The sequence below is a fragment of the Crocuta crocuta genome, unplaced genomic scaffold, assembly GCF_008692635.1.
Source record: "Crocuta crocuta isolate KB4526 unplaced genomic scaffold, BGI_CrCroc_1.0 scaffold89, whole genome shotgun sequence".
Lineage (NCBI taxonomy): Eukaryota > Metazoa > Chordata > Mammalia > Carnivora > Hyaenidae > Crocuta > Crocuta crocuta.
Genome location: NW_027551559.1, coordinates 6,116,392 through 6,130,625, shown reverse-complemented (window position 1 = coordinate 6,130,625; position 14,234 = coordinate 6,116,392). Strand labels below are relative to the sequence as shown.

Sequence of the window (14,234 nt, the reverse complement as noted above, 5' to 3'; positions counted from 1 at the left end):
GTGTGCTTGAGGTCAGTGATAAAATAGACAAGAGAAGTGCCCTCCTCTGCAGAAAGTAGAGTGAGCTATAAATCTCGATGGAGGGAGGCTAGTGTAGTCTTTTCCTACAGAGTTCAAAGATTAGAAACTGTATTTTGTTTCTTGTTTGTTCTTCTATACTGTCAGTCAAGCCAACCTTCTCCCCATCAATTTCACATTTGTAGACACTGAGCTGAGAAGTACCACATTTGGTTTTCTGCATGGAAACGTCAGCATTCCTTATTGGGAAGCTGCATTCTTGATGACTTACACTTGCGGGAGGAACTTTCTGTGAAGGTCTTGAGTATCTTCTGGGCTCGTCTCTTCTTTTTGGCTTGTGATGAGCTGGCAGCACACTTCTGAGGCAAGCAACGGTCTCAAACATCTCTCGAGTTTTATCTCCCTGTGACATTGGACTTGAGCCCTATCTATGTATGAGATTCTGTACCATTCAACCCAGATGTGGCTGGAAAACTAATAGTGTATGCTATTCAAAAACCTTAATAATAACTGATGTAATATAAAAGAGAATCAACCATAAGAGTCACAACCAGAAGTACTATCTATTTCCTTGGGTCATTTCCGTAGGAAATCAAATTTTATTTGCCTCCCGATTTTCAACTCCAGTCTTTAACTCAGAGCCCACTGAGGTGGTAGGTCTCTCGATTTTCGTTACACCTTTCTGTCTTAGTCTGCTTCGGCTGCCATGATGAAACACCACCGATTGGTCGGCTCAAACTACAGATATTTATTTCTCTGTTTTGGAAGCTGGGGCGGCCCAGATCAAGGCACCTGATGACCCAGTTCCTGTGAGAATGGCCACCAGAATGTGTACCTTCTCCCTGTGTCCTCATGAGGCAGAGAGAGAGGGTTCTGGTTTCTTCCTCTCTTTGTAAAAACACTAATCCCATCAGGGGAGCTCCATCCTCATGACTTACCGAAACCCAAATTTCTCCCCTGGGCCCCATCTCCAAACACCATCACATTGGGGGGGTAGGGTTTCAACATATGAATGGGGGAGGGGTACACACAAGCATTCGGTCCACCACGCTTCATTTCTCACTCTACTACTACTATCCATTTGGAAGGATTTTAAATTAGAGATTTCTAACACATGATGTCAGGATCTCTGGGTGTTCTTATCCACAGCACAGTATTTCTGGTCTGCACTAAATGATAACAAGCAGAAATCCCGAGGCCAGGGCATATAGCAAATTTAATTCTTTGGGAGTTGCGAGGAATGCTAAGGAGATGGCATTGGGATTCTCCATATCCATGTTTGAGAGCTTCGTTAAGGAAAATTTTACCTGATCATTTTTTCCCTCAAGCAAGAGCATTGTTTTATTTAAGCCAAATTTGATGCTTATGAGATGCAGTGAGCTTGCTGAATATTCATTTGCAGCCCTTTTCATCACGTTCTTGTATTGCTTTTATTTTTCGTTGACTTATAATTGTTGTTTTTGCATATTTATGATCTGCTTTGTCTTAAGATGATGACCAGTTTCAAATGCAGTAATATCCTTTCTGCTTCGACCACATGCTGTGAATTCTTGGAGAAATCATGTCATTGAGTGGTGGTCACCCACTCATTCCCAGGAGCCTACCCCTCAGCATTCACATGTGTGCGCTGCTGTCCTCTGTGGACGCTGTAGACTGCATCCCCTAAGCTAAGATGAAGAGTGGGAATATTGCAGTCTTTAAAACGCATTATATTTCAGAGTCACAAAGTTCCTGAGGGGTCATCTGAGCCACATGGTAATTTCTGAGGGGTTTAAAGACAGAGAACTCCACACACTTCAGTGTTCTCCTTCCAAATGAGATACCCCTTCAGATCCTTTGCTCTTGGTCACATGATCCATTAGGAAGAGCTTGACCCCCATGTTACTTTCCTTTGAACGAACGCAGACACGCCAGCACCACTGGTTGAAAGCTCCGCGGGCAGGTGGCCTCCAGAACACAGCCACTAAAAATAACTTAAACGATGGAAGTGCTTTATAGCATGAGATACAGATGATCTAAAGGAAGAACCCAGGAGCTTCTTACAGTGTAACACTTCTCTTCGGAAATCCCTCAGAAACCCCTTCCCCACACCCTATTAGAGGGGGGAACCCTGCTGGATGATCCTGCTTGACCCCTATGAACTGGGGCAGTGTGGGATTGCACAGGGTTCATCCAGAGAGCCTCGGCTTGCCTGGGGGCCTACCCTCAAGTCTTCGAATTTTTTAGATTGTTTCTTTGCCTGTAAAATGAAATAATAACACATGCCCTTCCTCCTGGTGGTTTTATTTTTCTGGATTTTTACGAGGATGAAAAGATGCAAGGTGTGTTTGGCTTGTTGGGTTCTGGGAGTCGCTGAGCAGCGTTGCAGAAGGGACCCCTTCCATCACATTGCTGGTGTGGGGTGGGGAGTGACACAGAAGGCTTACCCAGACCCAATCTCGTGGGCCATGCACCCTGCCAAGGCCGGGTTTGACTCTTCCGGGTAAACTTGTGACTGCCGATTTCACCCTAAACAATTTGTTTTCTTCCAAGACAGCTCTTGGGAGCCCAGGTTCCCTCTCCTGTTTTCTGACAGAGGTACAAGTAGCTAAATGCAGAACAGGGTAAAAGAAGGCATCCTGATGGTTCGCTGTTAGAAAACAAAGCCAATGTTGTGAAAATGGTGTGTGTGTGTGTTTATCATGTGTTCTGCCTATCAGGTTTCTGGAAAATGAAAAGGCTGGGATATTATTTTTGAAAAGAAAATTTTCACCAAAGCATTGCCTTGGTGCCCTAGGTTTATATGAAGTCATTATATGAATGTACCGTTTGGAAAGGAAAATGCTTTAGGGAATCAATCACATTTGCAAATTCGTGTCATTATTAAAACGCCAGGGCCGGTTCTATTAATCTCAAGAGTACAGTGTTCCAGGGTGAAACCATGTATCAGAAAACTTAATTTATTTTTTTCCATCAGAAAAATATCATATTTTACTTGGCATTAAAACCCTTCATTTATTTCTTAAGCATTTCCCTTTGCCCAGTGAAATAGAAACTGGTGAGTGCATTCTTTCCAACGACCTACAGCCCAGGAGGTTTTCCAGTTCCGTGTTATTTGAAGCAACGCAACATCCAGCATGAATGGCTTTTCCTTAGGTTCTGTGAACTGTGTCGGGCAGAGACCAGCGCTGGGAGGGCAGCCACACTGGTCTTTAGGGAGCCTCCTCCTCCCTGGGACAGACAGGCTCCCTTGTAGAATTTTAGAGAAGCTTCTTAATCCCTGACAGTTGCTCAGGGAAGCAGTGCTGGCATGCACAGGCATCACAGTGGAGGAGACCGCGGTCCCCAGATGGGCAGAGGCAGCCTGTTGCCCTCGTGGTCCCCGTGTGTGGGAAGAAGAGGCTACGGTCATCAAGCAAAGAGTTGTGACATTTGCGGCCATTGGTTCCGCTGGGAGATGGGCCGCCATGTAGCTGGCTGTGAAAGGGAAAAGCCCAGACTCAAGTGGGAGCTGAGATCTGGGGGTTGACTGGCCTGAGTAGGGTGGCCATGTTTCTCCTGAGGGGAGCACAGCCTCAGCCACAGGGTGGGGTGGTGGCAAGGACCATAGATCGCCCCATCGCAGGGCCACCCGGAGGGGCAGCCCTGCCGTCGGACCAGAGCATACTTCCTGTCCTGCTCCAGAGCCAGGAGAATTCAGAGGACATGGACTGGGATCCCCAGAAGAATACAGGAGGAGGTGGGACTTGCCATCCCAGCGTGGCATCAGTGTCCTCAGAGAAGGGCCCCAGTCGTGCATCCTGCAGAGGGCAGGGCCCCTGGGGACAGGTGACAGCGTCATCCGGCTCTGTCGCTTACATTCAGTTCTCATTTTGGAGGAACTGACTTCCTAACATGTTGACACTTGTGCTTTGAAGGCATTTTTTTAAGGAGAAAAAGATGAATCTCTCCGAGGTAATCACTAAATTATTATTTCAGCTGTGCCTCATAAGGAATGAGGCCGCATTCTCTAAATCTGAGCAGTCTGGTTTGCGTTGGCTCCCCTCCTTGTCTGCATTCTTTGGTGCATGATCCTTCAAAGCGAATCCAGCAGTGACCAAGTTCAGAGAATCTTTAGCAAAGTGGACGGTAGTTTTGCAGGAGGAGAGCGCGACAGGGCGGAATTAACAGTCGCCATTGGGCAGGACACTAAACTCAATCCCGACAGCAGGGGGAGGGGGCTCCTCCGCCCCGATGAGTCAGGAAGCCCCCCAGCTGGCTCACGTGCTCACGTGATTGACACTCGCAGAGGTGACATGCGAAAGCGTGGCCCTGGAGGGCGGACAGCCCCGTGCAGTTAGGAAGGCTTGGGAACAGCAGTGAAGACAGCCACACGCTCCCCCGCTCTGGGCCAGTGCTCACACTTACACACACATGACCAGCACACATGCCCCCTGATCAGACCATGTGTGTGTCCCACGTTCACATTGTATATCACACAGAGGTATACATACATCACGCAAAGCCACACGTGATGTGTGTGAATTGCACGCCTAGCATGCACACAGCTGTCACAGGCATCGCTTATGTCCTATGCCACACACACAGATATGTCACACAAGTCACACGGAGACTTCGCATAGGCACATAAGTGTCACATGCATACATCACACGTGCAGGTCACACACAGCATGCACCTGACGCACACGTATACACACTGCGTGCACACACATGACAAACATGCCACATGTGCACATATCACACACACACAGCAGTGCCCAGTGTTGGTGCTTTAATGGCCCCTACTGCTGGAGGAGGAGGACACGCGGGTGCGTGGGATGCGTGACGCGACATTTCCGGGGCCGCGGGGAGAGCTGGCCGAGCTGCAGGAGCTCTCGGCCTCCAGGACCGCGACACACGCAGGCCAGACAGCTGGAAGGCCCTCTGGTCTGACCTGCCCTTCCCCTGCTTCCGTGGGGCATCCGTTTATTCACAGAGAAGCTCATCAAGTCATTCTTCCCATTTCCAGCTCTGTCCTGCCGTCCCTCCGTCCCCAGAATGGGTTTCCCAGGGCTCACGGAGTCCCGTCTCCCACCCGTGTCCAGAACCTGCGGAGAGTGAGGACGACGTCAGGTGGACGGAGAACGGGACATCACCTTTGCTGATGTTACCACTGTTTGGCGGTGTGGCTCGGATCCGGGCCACATGGTCCTGGCTCCGCTCCCCTGAATTGCCCACCTCCTCCTGCCCCCAGCACAGGGGCTCCAGGGCCCACGGGCTCCCTTGGCTGAGAAGAGAGGGGATGAGGGAAGGCCCCCTGGGAGGAGCGGAGACTTAGGCCCTGGTGTCCGGATCCTTCTCCAGCCTCCCCAGTCAGATGATCAGTAGGGGCAACAAGCTCTTGAAGAACAAAACTTGGAAGCTGATACCCTGCCTTTGTTGTTAAGGCCATTAGCGCCGTGCTGGGGGGACTTGAGGCCGTGTGGAGGAGGGGGTGTCGGCACCTTATCTGGGTGTGGCCGCCCATCTTCTGATAGACCTGCCGGTCTTTCCCTAAATACGTAAGAGAGAAATCAGTACTAATCCGTTTTACATGTCATTACCCCTTGCTCTGTGTCCGTAGTGTGCTAGATAGGAGTGCACACACTGGAAATACGGCGTCCTACACTGTTGGTGAGAATATAAGCCCAGAGGTGCCTGGGTGGCTCAGTCGGTTGAGCAGCTGACTCTTGATTTCAGCTTAGGCTGTGACCTCAACAGTTCATGGGCTCTAGCCCCGCAATTGGCTCTGTGCTGACAGGGCAGAGCCTGCTTGGGATTCTCTGTCTGTCTGTCTGTCTGTCTGTCTCTCTCTCTCTCTCTCAAAATAAATAAACTTAAAAAAAGAATACAAGTGGAATGTTCCCTCAAAGCAATTTCATAATATGTATTAAAAACGTAGAAAATAGTCATGGCTTCTGACTCAGTGCATTTTATGAATCGACCTAAGGGAAAGATGAAATATGAGGCCAAATCGTTATACGTGAGGGTGGCCTCTAGGCAGATACAAAGAATATTGAATTAAGTGTCCAACAGTGTGGACATAACTGATTTGTTGTGTAGTCATAGAACTAAATGTTAGCTAAGCATTTGAAACCCTGTTTCCGCACAATGGATGTGCAATAGAAAAGTAAATCACTGCCTTTAGAATGAATTTGGTCCTTTGGAACAAGAGAAAGGTCTTGGCAAAACCAAGTCTGGGAACAATTTTGAGAATGCAGAGGATCATGGGGTGGGGACAAGGCCATATGGACAGTGGGGTGTGCTTGCTGGGTAGGACTATCACGCGTTCTTTTTAGTTTTTCTTTTTCGTTTTCTTCCCCTTCCCCCAGTTTTGGTGGACATGAATTTTTATCATCAGAAGAGTAGAGAGTTCTGTGGTTTGAGAAGCTGCTATATTCCTATCTCAAGAGAAGATCATAGGGAATATCGCTGATCCAGGCTCAGTGAGTACAGTTTGGATGGGAGAGCACCATGGATCAATCACCTAGTACTGAAGTAATGCCGTGTAACAACCACAAAGTCTCAGTGGCGCCGAACAGTAGACTGTGGGCTGTCTGGTTGCCTCTGCTCCGTGAGTCTTTCATCTTTCTGGAACCCGTGGGTTCACCAGGGTATGTTCTTTCTGATGAAGCACAAGACACATTGCCGGCCATGTCAGCCTGGGCTCCTCCTGACCCCCAGTCACTCCTACTGAAATCACACAGCTGAGCTTAAAGACAAGGGAGGGACCTCAGAGCCATCCATCCAAGGGCAAGGATCCAGGAAGGGGCTAGAATCCCTGAAGGCAATGGCTGTTTCCTTTAAGCAAATAAAAATGTTAGTTTGGAAACAAACGAAATTGACTTCCTGCGGCGTCCTCTCTTGCGTTGCTAATGTGCATTTTGTTACCGTTGTGTTCGTAACTTAGGAACACTCGCCCTACTGAGAGGCTCTTTCTGTCTCCTTAGATCCTGGCCAACGTGATCATTTTCATCTGTGGGAGCCTGGCGGGGGCGTACCACAAGCACCTCATGGAGCTCGCTCTGCAGCAGACCTACCAGGACACGTGCAATTGCATCAAGTCCCGGATCAAGCTGGAGTTCGAAAAGCGTCAGCAGGTAAAAGGCATTTTTCAGTCTCACTTCCGCACTGTTTGAGGCATGATTAGAAGACTGTTGTTGCTGTTGACACTGAGCACGCCGTTCATTCCTCACGGGCTTCAGAAAGAATCTGGAACGGCCGACTGCCCGCGCTCAGCCTCGGGCTGGGCACTTGGTGGGGTCATAAACCAAAGAGGAGGGATGGCGTTGCAGACCCAGACCCAGCAACTCCAGGATCACCCGTGTGTGAGCATCACACCAATGGCCGTCAGCACAGGGCTGGAAAACTCCAGTAATGGTCATCGTCATTGTTATTAATACCGCTTGGTTGAGACACTCGCTTTTGTGAAATCACAGTGCTCTGGTAGCCTGTGCCCTCGCTGAAATCTGGGCCTCCCCCTGCGCCGTCACAGTGCTTCCTGTGCTGCCCACGTGCAGTCCACGTGGGATGAAATACTCCAAGTCGTTCCTGACGGAGGTGACGGGAGTTGAGGTGGAGGGTCTGGCAGGGAACCCGTTGTCGTGACTGGGTCTGTCCTGTTGTGGGGGATGCGTAGAAACGCACATCAGAACAACACATAGGTTAGGACAAAGCTCGGTAAAAGTGAGAGACGACGTCGAGCAGGTGTGGCAGGCAAAGCTGTGTGTCATCGGGGATGGTGGAGAGCAGGTGGGACGGCTAGGCTTTGGGCGGGGGGAGCCATAAATACACAAGGGGCCCTGTGTTTAACGTGCCTAACTTCCGGTGATGGCGGGGCATCACGTGACTGCCTTGTTTTTCTTGGGTTTGTGTATCTGTCACCAGGGACCCCAGTTCCCATGTCTGCAAGTGACGATTAGCGGGACCCTCTGTGAGTACCCCGCCCCATCTGTCTGAGAGCATGCATCGCCATGCCTGTGCTGGGAGCAGTCAGGATTTGGCACATAAAAGATGCTTCATTATTATGTGTTAAATTGTACTGAGTTAGTCCTTTCTCCGAAATTTCACCCAAATGTATCATGGGGGTAACAGTAAAAACATATCCGTTAGGGGCCCCTGGGGGGCTCAGTCAGTTGAGCATCTGACTCTTTATTTCAGCTCAGGGCTGTGGGATTGAGCCTTGCGTTGAGCTCTGTGATGAGTGTGGACCCTGCTTAAGATTCTCCCCCTCCCTTCCACAGCTCTCCTTCCCTCCCCCACCCCCCGCCAAAAAGCATTCTTTAGATTTTGATACTAGACTTTTGTGTATAGACTGACGAATAGTGATCAGATTCCCTTCTGTAAACAGTGGGTTCAGTTCACTTGATCTACTCAAAGAAGATTGACAGAGCACGTAATTTGTGTCTGGCATGATTCTAGGCACTGGGATATGGCCATGAACATCGTACTCTCACTGGTATTAGTAGCCAATCTCATAGTTAAATTTTAAAAAGCATTTTATTACAACATGTACAGCAAAGGTTTTCAGTAATGAATGTTTAATTCTTTGATATCTATGTATATCGAACTCTAGATTCAACTTTAAGAGGTATAGACCATTATTAATTTAGGGTTGTTATCCAGTATATTTTCATATACCTGTGTTCAGTAGTGATATTTTAAATCTGGGTTCTAGAAAATTCCACAGTTTCAACAAGCAGCACTTAGTGTTCTTGATTGTTTTTCTCTGTAGATTTCAAACATTTTAGGATAGATGGTTTCCTTCCCCAAACAGTAGTGACTCTTATCAGTTTGGTTCTGACAGACATATTTAACTTTCTTTTCCATCACCTCCAGAATCTACTTCAAAATCTCATGATGCTGAGGGAACTGAAATTCCAAGTAGACAGATTATATAACCTAATATTTATAGTACCAGCTTTGACAAAAGCAATAAGTCAGGTACTGACCTCATCTGCACTACATACTTCTCTGAAGAGTCCCTGAGCCCCCAGAAACAGGTGTCACTCCTGGCCCAGTGATATGTGGCCTCCATGTAGTCCAATGGCCACACTTTGACCTTAGGTAGCTCAGAGTTAGAGCTATGGCATCCTGAGTGCTAGAGGCTTTATGGGACCATCAAGAGAGGTACTATAAGGTATTATAAGGGCATTTCCTAGTTTTTTAAAAAGGAACCTTTTCGGGAAGAGAGACACTTTGAAAGAAGAAAAAGACCTTGTACTAAAGATGTCTAATAAAATATAATTTGGTACCACAATGTGTTTTGCTATTGATGTTGGGAGTCGGCTCCCAGCGTCTGATGCCCAGAATGCAGTACTTTTCTTGTTAGGGCTTTGGAAAAATATGTTTCTAGAATTAGAATGAATGCTTATACTTTTTTCAGTCTGGCATGCAATTAAGTGGGAAGAGAATTCTTCTTTTAGTTAATAAAATCAGTAAGACATGATCTGCTAGATATAAGGAAATACAAAAACATTAGCCAATAGCCATCTGTATGCCCTTCCTATAGAGAATGAGTCCCGGAGACAGCCCTGGTAGAGCCAGAGACCGACTTATGGTCTGAGGGTGCCACGTGTCCCTTCCTGCCCGCCCTTTACCACAAATTATCTTTGCTTCGTCCACAGTCACTATGGCAAACAGCGGTGCTCTTCAGAGTGCTTCATTCAAGGACAGGGGTGTATGCTGAGCAAAAGAGTTTGTTCCAGCACCTATTAGGATCAAATAAATGCCACCCATTTTAATATTCTATATTGGCAGTTGCCTCAGAGGGAGTTGAGGCTCCCAGAGGCTGAGCGGCCGCCATCTTGGATAGTTACTAAACCTGTTTCACTGCATCGCCCACCACTGACCTCGGTCCTTGGAGTCGAAGGCCGATGTCGGGCGAGCCCAGCAAGCCTCACTCACGCAACCTGCTGGGGGCTGTGATAGCTGTTGCCGTTGGGAGGTGTCTAGGAATTCTGAAACCTTTTCAGCATTGCTCAGCTCTTTACTTTTCTTTCTTCAAATGTTGTGATATTTTTCCTAGATGCAAATGAGATGAATTTTTAGAGACTAAAAACTATGTTTGAATAAAGTGACTATTTGTGCTATGAGTTTGGGGGAGAGGAGGGAATGAAAAATGTTAGCAGAGATTTTTCTCAGAGTTATATTCTTGCCCCAAAAGTGCTCTCATATATAAACACTGAAAATTATGATTTTTTTTTCACTAGGTGGGAAATGTAACACGTTGCATTAGCACCAAGGCCACCTTTAGGCCTTTTGACTTTTTTCTTAAGTCTCACATCCTACAGGAAAAGCCTCGGCCGTTTCTTGAGCACGCTGTCAGTGCAATAGAAGGTTCTTTATCAAACCTGAGAAAACAGAGGGCGTTTTTCCCTGGAGTATGTAAGAGACTCTCAGGAATTGATGGGAGCTGGATTCAGAGCAAAACAAGAATTTCTCTCCCAACCGCATAGGCAGTGGAAATAAATTTTGCCTCTGGAGTAGTAAAAAGCGGATTTGCTTTTGTTATGGAAAGAAAATAAACCCTCTTCAATTTATAGGCTGTCTTTGTTTTAAAGTAGTGTAATTCGGAGCGTTTTTACAGGGTCTCCCTTCATCTGGGACCATGCTATGGATTGAATATGACAGAATTAGGCATTCCAGTCAAAAATAATAGTCACGCAAGGCATGGACCCCTGTTGAACCTGGATCTGTACCCCAGGTGGGGGTTTAGTGAAGCAGTAGGCTTTCTGGCTCTCCTTGGGGGCAAAGTTGTTTTTCTTCTCTGCAGACTTCAGTGGAATGACTAACTGGTCCTTTTGTGTTCGTGGTTGAATAATGAACGTACCCATCTTTATCGTAATGTGATAGCAGGTCCTCTTAGGGCATTGCTGAACGTATTGCATAAGTCATTTAGGATGCCAGGAAAAGTGTTGTTGAAGCTGTTTTAAGGGTTTTTTTTAACATTTATTTTTGAGAAGGAGAGACAGAGTGCTAGTGGGAGAGGGGCAGAGAGAGAGGGAGACACAATCTGCAGCAGGCTCTAGGCTCTGAGCTGTCAGCACAGAGCCTGACGCGGGGCTCGAACCCAGAATTATGAGATCATGACCTGAGCCGAAGTCAGATGCTTACCGAACTGCACCACCCAGGTGCCCCTTGAAGCTGTCTTAGATTTGGGCTGCTAGATTGCTTTTTCATGAGGGAAGGGAGAAAAGAAGGAACTAATTTTTTTTTGAGTCCTCATACTGTGCCTTGTAGTCTGTTAAGTATTTTTACATATACCGTATCCATTTCCTAGCTCTGCTATAACAAATCATCATAAATATAATGGCTTAAAAAAGAACAAATTTATTATCCCGCGATTCTGGAGGTTAGAAGTCCAAAATCAGTCTCATGAGCTAAAGTCAAAGTATTGTCAGGGCTGGCTCTTTCGAGAGGCTTTAAGGGAGAATCCTTTTCCTTGATTTCAAGTTTCTAGAGTCTGAGTGAATCCCATGACTCCTAGCCCCTCCCTCCATTTTCAAATTCAGCAGCATAGAACCTTCCAGTCTCTCCACCTCCTTCTCCCTCTCCCCCTCTCCTCTCAGACTCTCTCCCCTATTATTCTCCATGTACTTTCTTGTCTCTATCTGCCTCTAGCACTACTGCTTTCTTCTCATAAGGATAATCCAAGGTAGTCTATCCACCTCAGGGTTCTTAATTTGATCACATCTGCCAAGTTCTTGGTTTGCCATGTAAGGTGACATAATTAGGTTCTGAGGACCAGGATGGGGCCATTATCCAGCCTACCATCCTCTTTTTTATTTCTGTATCAACTCTGACCTAAGTCATTTTTCCTGTTTCAACCAGATAAAGGAACTGTCCAAAGTACTTATCCAAGATCTCTCGGCTAATCAGTGTGGCTTTTTCTTCCTTTCAAGTTGGTTCTGTCGAGGTTTGTTGGAGTGATGTCTGAGCATAGGTTAGCTAGAGCTTTCCTTAGGCATGAAGGATTTTTTTTAATTAACTATGCCATTTATCATTACTAGTTAAATAAGAAAGCATAAGATAATACCAAATGGGTGTCTGATTTGATCATTAGGGAATGCATTGCCATGTTAAGCAATGTGTCATCCATGAGGGTGTCAGGAAGTTATATGGAAGGTCACTCACACAAGGAGCCACAGAGTGAAATCTGTCTATGGCTCTCTTTCCCTACTGCAGCAGAAGGGCTGAGAAGAGAGAGTGCACTTTGGAGGCAGACCTCTTGAATTGAGTTTTTCTGTTTGTTTGTTTTGAGAGACAGAGGGAGAGAGGATGAGTGGCAGAGTGGAAGAAAGAGGAAGAGGGAATCCCAAGCAGGCTCCGCACCATCAGCACGGAGCACAACACAGGGCTCACGAACTGTGAGATCATGACCTGACCTGAAATCAAGTCAGATGCTCTACTGACTAAGCCACCCAGGCACCCCCAAGTTTATGTTATCTTAGTGTGAGGCTGGTCAGATTTCTTAACTTCTCTCTTAGATTCTCTGACGGAAGTTGTACTTGATACCTTGCCCAATTTAATAAATACCTTTCCCAGCTTCCAAAATGATATCCTGTTAAGAAAGTGCTCAGTGGGTGGTCATGCCATTGAACTCTGATAATGCAGGTGCACTTACATTAACCAACAGAAATCAGCTGCCACCCTGACTGAGTCATTTGAGTGTGAGGTGGCAGGAGGGAGGGACTGATGCGACCCNATAATGCAGGTGCACTTACATTAACCAACAGAAATCAGCTGCCACCCTGACTGAGTCATTGAGTGTGAGGTGGCAGGAGGGAGGGATTGATGCGACCGTGACATCCCCGGAGTTACCTTCCCCTTCTTTCTTTCTCACGGCCAACAAATTGAACAGAGAAGTGTTGTGCTTTGTCTGTTGGGACATTGCTGGATAATTTCCCCAGGCACTCTTTCTACCAGCGTCATCTCACCAAGTTCAGAAGTTTGCTTTTCACCTGCGGAATGGATGGTGTGAGGCAATCCCGGCTGCTCATATTACGGGGCTTACTGTTTCCTCCAATTCCCTTCTTCTTAGTGGGAGCATTTGGCAGAGTCCAAGCTGAGGCATCTCAACCACATATGCCTCTTGAGGAAACCAAACTGGACGTAAAGAGTCCAATAAGAGTTCCATCCAGCAAGACTTTGTCACTGCCATTCCTGAAGAATTAAAGCAGTAAATTTTAGTAATAATGTTACCCAAGACTTTTGGGTAGGGCAATGTATCCAACAGAGACCGCAGAGCATGAGAATCCCACAACATCACACCCTGTGCACAGTTTGGTTGAGATAATAGGCCCTGCACTGGCTTTTGCATCATCAGAGATTATTAACTACACTTTACTTTCCCCGGGGGGAATATGTTTTTGGTGTGTCTACTTTTTTTCTGTTTTATTAAAGAATCCCTTGTATGGTTTCTATCTGGTATCCCTTCCTTGATGAAGTCATAGCTTATATTGTTCCTGTTCACCACTTTCTTCCATTTTATTAAATGATAGATTACATAATTTTCTCTTTGGTATCTCTCGCTCAATGGAGAAGTCATAGCTTATACAGATGTGTATCACCACCTTGTTCTCAGCACTCATTAGTGAAAGATTGAATCATGTAGAAAACTACACTTACCTTTTGCTTGAAAGATGAAAAAAATGAAGTCATGGTTTCATGAAAGGATTGTCTTCATAGTGTTTCCCATTTGAATCATCACACTGAAGTTCAAGAATTTCTTTAATGGTTTGCACCATATTGTATCATGTTGATGATTTAAATTCTCTTGAAACTTAGCTCTTATGCCTTATTGAGAAATTCCCGGGCAAGATATTCCAGGGTGCTGCATTTCACCACGATCCTTCTACCAAGCTCCTTTAAATAAGAAATGGAAATCAATTCCAGAAAACAGTATATCAATGGCCCTCAAATTGTTAAGCCTGAAGTATTTTCCAATAAGTTCTTTAGTTAAAGTGATTGAAATCAGTACATATTTTCTAAGACTGCAGTGAAGGCCGTGTTGTAAATGTGTACTCTGGCTCCTATAAGGAGATATCAACAACTACAGATCCAAGACTAAGGGGAAGGAGGAGGGATTCATAGGAATCACTTCAAATGCCCATGCCTGATGAAGACTGCCACTGCAAATTAGTAATAAGAGCTCACAAAAATAGCACTAATAACTATTTGTTCATTCTTTTTTTTTTTTTTTTTTAATTTATTTTGAN

The 14,234-nt window shown here is 46.2% G+C and overlaps 1 protein-coding gene across 1 annotated transcript in view; it reads left to right on the top strand.

Moving 5' to 3' along the window:
• The first annotated feature begins 6,489 nt into the window (after window positions 1–6,489).
• Window positions 6,490–14,234, top strand: part of ADCY2 (adenylate cyclase 2) — a 201,634-nt gene continuing 193,889 nt past the window's right edge. The window contains exons 1-2 of the mRNA XM_077749455.1: window positions 6,490–6,513; window positions 6,966–7,115. Of these exons, the coding sequence (XP_077605581.1) occupies window positions 6,490–6,513; window positions 6,966–7,115 (174 nt within the window). The remainder of the gene's footprint in view (window positions 6,514–6,965; window positions 7,116–14,234) is intronic.